Consider the following 11,526-nt stretch of genomic DNA (forward strand, 5'->3'; position numbering starts at 1 on the left):
GCTAAATGCTTTAACAAGTTTATCAGTCCCACTGGTCTGACACATATGTTAAAAACAGGAACTGGGGTTCCAACGGCTCCAAAGAAAACAGGACACGTATTGTTGGCTTGAATATTTCCTTCTTGCAGTAAATCGGAGTTCAAAGAAACTATAGAATTGAGAAGTAGGCTTTTCATGTGTAATTGCACTCAACAAACATTTATTGTTTAAAAATTCCTTTAATGTTTCCTTCTTGACACAGTGGATCTTTTACAACAGAGGTAGTTCAGATTCAAACACCAAACTATTTCCAATTGAGGTTATCAGAGGTTATCTGTAGGGCCAACAAGTAGGGGAAAGCTAGGCTCTTCTTTGATTTTCTTCCCTGTACCCCCTTTTCTTTGCACTAGCTTCAAGCATCCAAAGAACAGCCTTGTAAAATAGAAGGAACATGGATTCAGAGTTTCTACCCATCCTGTTAACTTTTTGCAGGCAGATTCTTCACCGTCTGAGCTATCTTGGAAGCCCCAAGAATACTGGAGTGGGTAGCCATTCCCTTCTCCAGGGTGTCCTCCCAACCCGGGGTTTGAACCCAGGTTTCCTGCATTGTTGGCAGATTCTGTACCATCTGAGCCACCAGGGAAACCCCATTTGAGGCTACACCAATCCATATTTCCTAAGGTCTCATCACTCAGCAACAATTACCCAGGCTCCATAACCCACTGGATTGACCAAGTCTGGCTTACATTGCAGTGTAAGTAAGAACTCTCTTACAGGAGGCCGAAACTCTAGGAAAGGAGACAAAATAGACCTGGATGCATATGTGACTGTCACCAGTGCATTTCAGACCCAACCACTGAGTAAAGATAAAGAACTCTGGGACCGTCTATACTCAGATATCTGTATTGAGGTTCCCAAGGATTGTTTGGCTGGTTGGAGAAGACCTGAGATTGGATGGTGAAGACATCTGCAGGAATTTTAAACAGAAATAATGTCAGAGAGGATCATAGAGTAGGGACATTCCTTAGGTGATAGGTAGGAGAAGCTGTGGATAAGTGGCATCCAGGGTAAAGGTACTGATGGAAGCCGTGGCTTCAGCATCTAGGGTCTCCTGAAGCCCATCCTTGAGCCCCTAAGGGTATGTGGAGTTCAGGATAGGAGTTGCCACTGTGGCAGCTACCTGCACAGACAGAAAGTTAGTGTGGTACAGGCCAGTGAAGGCAGACATGGGAGCAGACAGAAGCGAAGGCAGTTCTGCTCTGAACATGAGAGGGAAGCCTGGAAGAATCTGGGGATGTTCCTGGTAGAGCAGCTCAGATGACAGGAGACCTCCTTGGAAAGACTCTACAGGGACATCAGGCTGTGATCCTAAAAAGACCCCAGGCACCAGAGGCTGACTGCTGGCCTCTGCACCCATTTCAACAATTCTCACCCAGGGCTGAGAATTTCCTTCTTAACTGTTCACTGGAAAGTATGAAGATTTCATTCATCTGAAAACAGTAATGACTCCAAGTTTATCGTCAGGGAATCCATGCATCTACAGTACTAGTGTTCTATTTTTCTCCTCTTAGCCTTGGTGGAAAGTGGGAATCACTTCTTTGGCTCTTAGAGCCTTCTGTCTTCACAGTGAGCCTGAGATCAGCACGGCAGAGAGGAGCAGAGGCTCTGGGCAGCTTGGGGACTTCCCCTGGCCCCCTTGACCTACAGTGGGTAGAGGCATGATTCCAAGCTCAGTGCTCTTTCCATTATATCCTCTACTTGATCCCTGGTCAGACAGGTCCTATGTTTTGTGCTTAAGGTTTCCATGCATCAGGGCAGGAATACAGACACAAATGTATAGAAAGGACTTGTGGGTACAGGCTGGAGAAGGAGAGGGTGGGATGAATTGAGAGAGTAGCATTGGCATATATACACTGCCATGAGTAAAATAGACAGCAGTGGGAAGCTGTTGTATAGCACAAGGGAGCTCAGCTCAGTGCTCTGTGATGACCTAGAGGGGAGGAAGGGAGGCTCAAGAGGAAGGGGATATATGTATACTTGTAGCTGATTAATGTTGCTGTACATGAGAAACCAACACAACTTTGTAAAACTATTATCCTCCAATTAAAAATTTTAAAAATATATCAAATGTGAATCTAATAGATGGGTAGAATACGAGACTTGTAAAGGTGTAATGAATTGATGTTTACACTTTGCCAATATTAAATAAAATTCCTTGAGTGAGAAAAAAAGATTCAACTGCATCACTCATGCTCAGTTTCCTCCCTGTAACTGTGACAAAGATCACCAGCTACTTCCCTGCTCTCTACCTCGACCACTTGTGTGATGGTGTTGGCTATCTTGCAAACAGCTAGAAGGCACCAGGATCAATGATCCTCCTGAAATGTGGGCACTAGGAATGCATTACTCCCACTAATGGAGTCCTTTCTTTACCCCAGAGTGAGGACCAGGAGCTCTGCTTCCTCCACCCCTCCATTAGGAAGGACTATCTATCCAGGACTAGGGAACTTTGGAAAGATTCCAAGGACCCTGACCCTGGAACTGACAAGGTCCAAAGAAGAAATTCAGTTCCAAAAGGAAGAGGTGTGTGTAGAGACCCAAAGAACTGCTTCTGGGGAGCCTGGGGCACATAGTGGGTTGAATAAAAGTTCATTCAGGTTTTTCTGTACGATGTTATGGAAAAACCCAAATGAACTTTTTGGCCAACCGAACAGAAAACAAGAGGCCATCGATGAGTGGGACAGCTTTACTTCCCTTGAACTGCTATATCAGGATCCAAAGTCTGCTCAGGAGGGAGCCTCTCCGTTCATACTAGAGCATCCAGTGGATACTTATTCATGGCTGAGAGAAGGTTCTGGATGAAGATAGAGCAGAGAATGGCTCAAAAGAGGATTACTACACACACTTGTTTGACTTCCCAGGTGGTGCTAGTGGTAAAGAACCCACCTGCCAATGTAGGTAGACATAAGAGACGTGGGTTCAATCCCTGGGTTGGAAGAACCCCTAGAGGAGGGCATGGCAACCCACCCCAGTATTCTTGCCTGAAGAATCCCCATGGACAGAGGAACCTGGTGGGCTACAGTCCATAGGGTCACAAAGAGTCAGACGTGACTGAAACAACTTAGCACGCATAAAATTACACCTGTCGGGGTTGATGGGGAGCAGACCACAGGAGAGTCACACTGTCTGGGGAAATGTGGGGATTACTGCATCAGTGGAGGGTGGTAACACTGACCTCATGAGACTGAGAAGAAGCCCAGGGACCTCTGGGCAAAGGCACCCTTCTCTTTGTGACCACATGGACTGCAGCCTGCCCGGCTCCTCTGTCCATGGGGATTCTTCAGGCAAGAATACTGAGTGGGTTGCCATGCCCTCCTCTAGGGGTTCTTCCCAACTCAGGGATCAAACCTATGTCTCTTGCATTGCAGGCAGATTCTTTACCATCTGAGCCACTAGGGAAGCCCTTCCTGAAGCCACCATAACTGAAATCAGGGAATCAATTCTAGTTCCAGATCACGAGGCCTTGAGCTACTGGGGTTTGCATGTGTGAGCTCAGTTGCTCAGTCATGTCTCTTTGCAACCCCATGGACTGTAGCCTACCAGGCTCCTCTGTCCTTGGGATTCTTCAGGCAAGAATACTGGAGTGGGTTGTCATTTCCTCCTCCAGGGGATCTTCCTGGCTCAGGGATCACACCCTCATTTCTTGCATCTCCTGCCTTGGCAGGCAGACTCTTAACCACTGAGGCATGTGGGGAGCCCTTGGGGTTTGTACACTACTTACTTATTTGTGGAGGTGGATTTTCTTTTCCTTCAACAAAACCTTTTGTTTGCAGAGCTTAGACAAACAGGGATGTGTGTTGAAGAAATTTCCCAAGTCTCTGCCCATGATTTTGACTGAGGCCAAACTACTTGGGTGCACACTTTGTTGACTCCAAGATTATACTATGGATTCAGTTTTCCCCAGGTGAGATTGTTGCCTTATAACACCCTGACAGGCCCACCAACAGGTAGGATTAGTGTGTGGGTCACCTGAAAAATCATGTGAACCCCTTGATCTGCAAGTCTCTGTGTTTAGGGCAACTTAGTAAATAAAGGGAGGAGCTTCCTGGGAAGTTCGGGTGTTTAGCATTAATCTTCTGCCAATGATTTACTTCTCTTGGCACTGTTGAATTGAAGATTAGGTGGTCATTTATCAGAAGGTGCAGTAAGAAAAAACTTGTCATTGCTGCTAAGGCCACAGGTATTGGCCAACTACAAGTTTCTGGCTAGAAGGTAAGCTCTGATTTATTGGATTTGTATTTTCTGAAAGAGTTAATGTAAAGCAAAAAACTGACCATTAATGAATGAGATGTCTGCTCTCTGGGTGTTGGCTGGAGTTAGAGCTTATGTTGAAGGAGAGGGAGGTGCTGCAGGTATCCGCTCAGAGTCTAGGTTTTGGGGACAGGTAGACCCAAGTTAAAGTCATGGCTCTGCTAACTGTGTATCTTGGCAAGTGATTTAACCTTCAGTTTGCTTCTTCTTAATTCTATTAGTTTTTCGGTAAGTTGTCTTGGATTTTCTCTGTAGGCAATCATATTTTCTACAACTAGTGATATTTTTGTCTCTTCCTTTGTAATATTCATAGTAGAAATTCTTTTCTCTTGTTTCATTGCATTGGTTAGACTTAGCAGACTGATGGGGAAAGTAGCATTGATAATGGACATCCATACTACATTCCTGGTCTTAATGGGGATAATGCTTCATATTAAGCACAATCATTGCTATATGTTCTGGTAGACACTGTTTGTCAGCTTAAGAAAGTTTCTTTGTGCTTTTAAAAAATCATGAAGGGATGTCAAATTTTATCTTGTTGTCAGCATCTATTGAGCTAAAATGATCATATAGTTTTTCTTTTTTAATCTGTTAAAATAATGCATTTCATTAATAGTTTTTCTACTAATGAATTATTTTCCTGTTGCAAATCATCCTTAAATTCCTCAGGTAAAACCTAATCAATGCATATTTCTTTTGAACATTGCTTGATTTGATTGGATCACATTTTATTTAGAATTTTAAAAATCAAAGCCTATAATTATTAAAGAAATGCAAATAAAAACCACAAAGACATATCACCTCACACCTTCAGAATGGCTAGCATCAAAAAGTCGATAAATAACAAATGTTGGTGAGGAGGTACAGAATAGAGAACTCTCATACAGGGTCCGTTGGAATGTAAATTGGTACAGCCTCTGTGGAAAACAGTATGCAGATCCCTCAAAAACTAAAAATAGAATTGCCATATGATCTAGCAATTTCATTCCTTGGTATATATCCAAAGAAAACAAAACCATGAATTTGAAAAGACACATGTACCCCAATGTACACAGCTGTACTGTTTACAATAGGCAAGATGTGGAAGCAACCCAAGTGCCCATCAATAAGTGAATGGATAAAGATATATATATATATACAATGGAATTATTACTCAGCCATAAAAATAATGAAATTCTGCCATTTGCAGCAATGTGGATGGACCTAAAGAATATCATGCTTAGTGAAACAAATCAGACAAATACTGTGTGATATCACTAACATGGGGAATGTAAAAAGTGATATGAATGAATGCACATGCAACACTAAACAGATCCAAAGAGAGAGAAAACAAACTAGTGGTGACCAAAGAGCAGAGGGAAGGGGTCGGGGGCCAACAGGGGAGGAAATTAACAAACATGAACTACACCAGATATAAAATTGATAAGCAACAGGATATATTGTCTCGCAAGGGAATTATAGTCATTACTTTGTAATAGCTTTTATTGGAATATAAACTATAAAAATACTGAATCACTATGCTATACACCTGAAAGTAATCCGATATTATAAATCAACTATACTTCAATTAAAGAACTAAGCTTGAACGTGATATTCATATATTATCTTCTTGTGTACTATATATTATCAAGTTTTATGAATATAATTTTTAATGAATAGTGTTGATTTTAGGGAGCAGGCCAGGAGAGAGGGGTGGACATGCTGACGAAGCTCCAGTTCTCCCTGTCGGTCACCCTGCTGTTTGCCTGTGGCTTCCTCTACCAGTTCACCCTGAAACCCAGCTGCCTCATCTGCTACCTACCTTCCTACAAGTCCCAGCAGGGGCTGGAAGCCCTCCTGGGCCATGGGCGCTGCATCGTGTTCCTAGAGACCTCGGAGAGAATGGAGCCAACCCCGCTGGTCTCTTGTGCTGTGGAGTCAGCTGCAAAGGTTTACCCCGAGCAGCCTGTGCTGTTACTTATGAAAGGGCTCAATAATTCCATGCAGCTGCCCCCAAACTCCACTTCCCCAGCCCTTTCCCTCCTCTCAGCATTTGACAATGTTTTCCTCTTCCCTTTGGATATGAAAAGCCTGTTTGAAGACACACCGTTGTTTTCGTGGTACACTCGAGTAAGTGTTTAGAGAACCTCAAAATCCCAGTGTTGGGAGGGACCATAGAAATTGGATCCAACCTACTCATTTTATAGATGGGTACTCTGAGGATAGATGGGTGGGGAAGATCCCCTGGAGAAGGGGATCTCCAGTACTCTTGCTTGGAAAATTCCATGGATGGAGGAGACTCGTAGGCAATGACTGAGAGACTTCACTTTTGCTTTTCAATTTCACACTGAGGATAAGGGCTCAGAGATAGGTTGAGACAGGTTATCAAAGATAGGCTAGAACCCAGATCTTTTGACTCTTGCCTGGTCTTCTTTCTACCATGTTGAGTCCCAATTCAAGGAAACAGGAGAGTCTTGATTTAAGCTTATTTCTACCCTGCTGCCTTTTGCTTTCATTTTATTTCTTAGGATTTCTTGAGACTACTCTTATTTGAATGAGCTTCTGTATCTTTTCTAGGTGTATAGACCACTCATTTTTCACTGACAGTTTTAAATCCATCTGTTCTGTTCTGTTCTGTTCTGTCGCTCAGTCGTGTCCGACTCTATGCGACCCCGTGGACTGTAGCCTACCAGGCTTTTCCATCCATGGGATTCTCCAGGCAAGAATACTGGAGTGGGTTACCGTTTCCTTCTCCAGGGGATCTTCCCGACCCAGGGATCGAACCCGGGTCTCCCACACTGGAGGCAGAAGCTTTAATCCATCTATGTTAAACTTTTTTTGCACCTGAGGGGGGCGGAAATTAGGCAATATTGAACTTGAAAATGATTTAAATAGATAATTCATGAAAGAGATCAGGTGGGTGCGGCTATATAGGGTTGTGTAATATTGAGAGATGATCAAGAAACTCCTGGGGCTCTTAGGAATTTTGTAATTTTGTGCGCAATCTCCCTCTACCTTTCCCTTTAAAGGATACTTGTGGTGGCATTTGGGGCCCATGGTAATCCAGGCTAATCTCCTCAGCTCAAGTTCCTTAAGTCAATCATATTGGCAAAGACCCTTTTCCAAAAGGAAGTTTCAGGAATTAGGACCTTTGAGTGGCTGTTATCCAATCTACTATGGTATTTATACAAACAAAGAGAAAACTTCTGTCCCACACCCTCTCTCACTTCCCTAGGGACTGGGTGGGCTGTTGTGGGTGGGAGACATGCTTGCACCTTGGGGGGACCGGGCTGTGGCATCTTCTGCCTCAGACAGCCACCATAGGATAGCTGGTGGCCAGCTGTGAGGGTGACTGAGTGTGCCATCACCTGCTGATGATCTCTGGATTCGCTGCACTGATTGGAGCAACTGTAGCCCTTGAAGATGCCCAGGGTTGAGTACTGTGAGCTTGGGGAGGGAATGAGCGACCAGAATCCCATTCCCTTTCTGTTGCTCACCTCCAGGGAAGCTTTTATTTTACATTGTCGTCAGTCCAATGTCCACATCAAGGCAGGCTTCCTCCTCCTGGTTCTGTGTGGCTTCTGATATCTGGGTCTGTTCATTAATAATCACCAATTTACTAACAATCAACTTCAGTTATTTTTACTGAAAATAAGTGGGTCTCCAGAGATAGATTGCCTGGGTTAAAATCCAACCTCTACCTCTCTTACCTTGGCAGAAGATAGACAATAGCAAATAGATATATCATATGTTGGGTTTTCATAAGGACTCGGAAAGAAAAAGTCGGTAAGGGGGTTATGAAAGGGGCAGGATGAAGCACTATCTTGAGTTCAAGCAGAACCTTGGCTAAAGCGGGTAAATGAACTACGTGGGTATCTCTGAGAGGAGGGTTCTAGGTAGAGGAAACAACAAGTGCAGGGCCATGGGGCAGGAACACACTCATGGTGTATAGGAACAGGAAAACCGCAGGGCAGAGTAGTGAAGGGAGAGGGACAGGAAACAAGACCAGAGAAGGGGCAGGGCAGGAGTGAGGGCGGATGCTATGCTGGGGTAGAGACCGAAGTGATTTGGAAGGGACAAAGGATTGAACTTCTTGTTCCTTCCTTTTAATTTTTCACTTGAAAAACAGGAATAATCATAGTATATAGGAACTATGATTTTTAAAAGATTTTTTATTACTTTTTTTATATTTGTCTGAGATGGGTCTTGGTTGCTGTGCTTGGGCTTTCTCTGGTTGCAGCAAGCAGGGGCTACTCTCCAGCTGTGGTGTGCCAGCATATCATGGCAATGACTTCTCTTGCTGTAGAGCACAGGCTCCAGGGTGCATGGGTTCAGCAGTTGCAATGCATGGGCACAGGCTTAGTTGCTCCTCAACATGTGGGATCTTCCAGACCAGGGATCAAACCTGTGTTCCCTGCCTTGGCAGGCAGATTCCTAACCACTGGACCAGCAGGAAGCCAGGTACTATGATTTTTGAGGATCTGTGTAGATTAGAAATTATAACAGTTATTGATAAATTTTAGCTATTATTATTCATGAGGTTTTTGGTAATTGTATATAATATAATGCTATTAATAGTTCAGGTGAAGATTTCCACAGTCTTAGCTGACTTTATTTTGTTTGGTTTTAGAGCAGAATTAAAAAAATAATTGTTTATTTTGTCAGAAGCCAAGGGTCATGGTTTAATCTTTTAAACATGTTTAAATTCGGAAAAATCTAGTTTGTTTTCTGTATTCAAAATTTTAGCATTCCACTTGGGAACACGGATATTTATAATGGCTTATTTTTATTCGTTTCAAAGTCATTTACTGTTCTGTTCACATTTTAGCATTTTCAGTTGTCCTTGACTCATCGGTCTCTGGCTCCATATCCAATCCATCAGCAAATCCTGACCAGCTTTATCTTTCCCATGTGCTGAGAATCTGACTACTTCTGTCATTCCTTTATTGTCACTCTGGTCTAAATCATCATCATCTCCTGCCTGGATTATTTCAACAGCTTCCAAATTTGCCTCTTTGCTCCTGCCCCCATCTATTTTCCATACCATAGCCAGGGAGACCCTTTTTAGACTAATCAGATCATATCTCCTTTCTTCCAAACCTTCCAAATCACTTTGGTCTCTACCCCAGCATAGCATCCGCCCTCACTCCTGCCCTGCCCCTTCTCTGATCTTGTTTCCTGTCCCTCTCCCTTCACTACTCTGCCCTGCGGTTTTCCTGTTCCTATACACCATGAGTGTGTTCCTGCTCCATGGCCCTGCACTTGTTGTTTCCTCTACCTAGAACCCTCCTCTCAGAGATACCCACGTAGTTCATTTACCCGCTTTAGCCAAGGTTCTGCTTGAACTCAAGATAGTGCTTCATCCTGCCCGTTTCATAACCCCCTTACCGACTTTTTCTTTCCGAGTCCTTATGAAAACCCAACATATATATTTATTTGCTTATTGTCTATCTTCTGCCAGTAAAGATTTTTGTCTGTTTGTTCACTTTTGTATCCTTAGTAGCTTAGAGTTGTGTGAATGGTAAGTAGGCCTTCGATGAAAGTTATTAAATGAATTAATCAGTGGATGAAGGCATGGATACATTTTAAGATTCTTTTACCAACTTTTCAAAGAGCATAGATACTAATATATCCTATAGTTTCAGAGTTCATTTTTTCCTTTATCAGTTCTCAGCATTTTTAGGATGTACAAAAAATTCTTTCTTCACAGTTTCATATTTGTGGTTAATTTCCATCCTGCTGAAAGTGACTCATGAAATCCCTTCTGGGTTTCATCTTTCTACTGCTTTTATAAAAAAAACAGTTTCATGAAATCTTTAGAAGCTGCTAAAAATCTTCCTATTAATACTGACTGCTGTAAACTTTTCACTTAAAGGCAACTTTTTTGGGTTGGAGGTAATTTTGATAAATTTGCAACATTGGGCTTTTGGCAAATAGATTTTTGGAAGGTTGACTTGCTTCCTCCTCAACAACCTGTGCTAGGCCTCCCCTTCCTCTTTCTGGGAGCTGATTTGTACCTGCTCCTGCAGATCAACAGCAGTACCGAGAGATTCTGGCTCCATATCAGCTCAGATGCGTCCCGCTTGGCCTTCATCTGGAAGTACGGCGGTGTCTACATGGACACAGATGTCATCTCCATCAGACCCATCCCTGAGGACAACTTTCTGGCTGCACAGAAATCTAAGTTCTCCAGTAATGGGGTGTTTGGATTCCTCCCCCACCACCCTTTCCTATGGGAGTGCATGGAAAACTTTGTGGAAAATTACAATCCAAATATTTGGGGCCACCAGGGTCCCGAATTGATGACGAGGCTTTTGAGAGTATGGTGCAAACTCAGAGACTTCCAGGAGGTGAGTGACCTCAAGTGTTTAAACTTCTCCTTCCTACACCCCCAAAGATTTTACCCCATCTCTTTTCAAACCTGGCGGCGCTACTATGAAGTCTGGGATACGGAACCAAGCTTCAACGATTCCTATGCCCTGCATCTGTGGAACCACATGAATCAGGAAGGGAAGGCTGTGGTCAGAGGAAGCAATACACTGGTGGAAAATCTCTACCGTAAGCACTGTCCCAAGACTTACAGGGACCTGCTTCAAGGTCCAGAGGGGTCAGTGACTAGGGAGCAGAGTCCAGGTAACAGATAAGCCAATGCTGGGTTGTTGGTGCAACACTGAGGCTTTAGCCACTTCTTGGAGTGCCAGGCTTTCACCTGATCTCCACTTCCCTGGAGTGCAGAGGCTCACCCACATATCACTTACAGTCACAATTGTCCATGTCGTGTCACCAAAAAACCATTAGAACTAAAAAATGAATTCAGTAAGGTGACAAAATCAGTATACAAAAATCAGCTACATTTCTAACCACTAATAATGAACCATCAGAAAGAAAAAAAAACAATTCTATTAACATTTGCATCAAAAAGAACAAAACACCTAGGAATAAATTTAACCAAGGATGTGAAAGGCCTGTACATTGAAAACTCTAGGACAGTGATGAAGAAACTGAAGAAGATACAAGGAAACAGAAAGATATCATATGCTCATGAAGGATGAATATTTTTAAAATGTCCATTCTTCCCAAAGCAACGTGCACACTGAAAGCAATTTATACCAAAATTCCAATGGCATTTTTTTCAGAAATAGAGCAAAGAATCCTGATATTATGTGGAACAACAAAGGACCAGGAATAGCGAAAGCAATCCTCAGAAAGGAGAACAGGTTGGAGGTATCTTGCTCCCTGACTTCAAATTGTATTTGG

The 11,526-nt window shown here is 43.1% G+C and overlaps 1 protein-coding gene across 2 annotated transcripts in view; it reads left to right on the plus strand.

Annotated features, from left to right (window-relative positions):
• The first annotated feature begins 5,988 nt into the window (after nucleotides 1-5,988).
• Nucleotides 5,989-11,526, plus strand: part of A4GNT (alpha-1,4-N-acetylglucosaminyltransferase) — a 12,574-nt gene continuing 7,036 nt past the window's right edge. The window contains exons 1-2 of one of the 2 annotated variants that reach the window (XM_055419918.2): nucleotides 5,989-6,399; nucleotides 10,299-11,526. The exon at nucleotides 10,299-11,526 is cut by the window's right edge and continues 7,036 nt beyond it. In XM_055419918.2, the coding sequence (XP_055275893.1) occupies nucleotides 5,989-6,399; nucleotides 10,299-10,913 (1,026 nt within the window). In that variant the 3' untranslated portion in view covers nucleotides 10,914-11,526. Of the gene's footprint in view, nucleotides 6,400-8,310; nucleotides 8,731-10,298 lie in introns of those variants that run through there. The other variant, XR_016038372.1, reaches the window with a different exon arrangement.

The sequence above is a fragment of the Moschus berezovskii genome, chromosome 1, assembly GCF_049115385.1.
Source record: "Moschus berezovskii isolate FMDL1 chromosome 1, NW_MosBer_1.0, whole genome shotgun sequence".
Lineage (NCBI taxonomy): Eukaryota > Metazoa > Chordata > Mammalia > Artiodactyla > Moschidae > Moschus > Moschus berezovskii.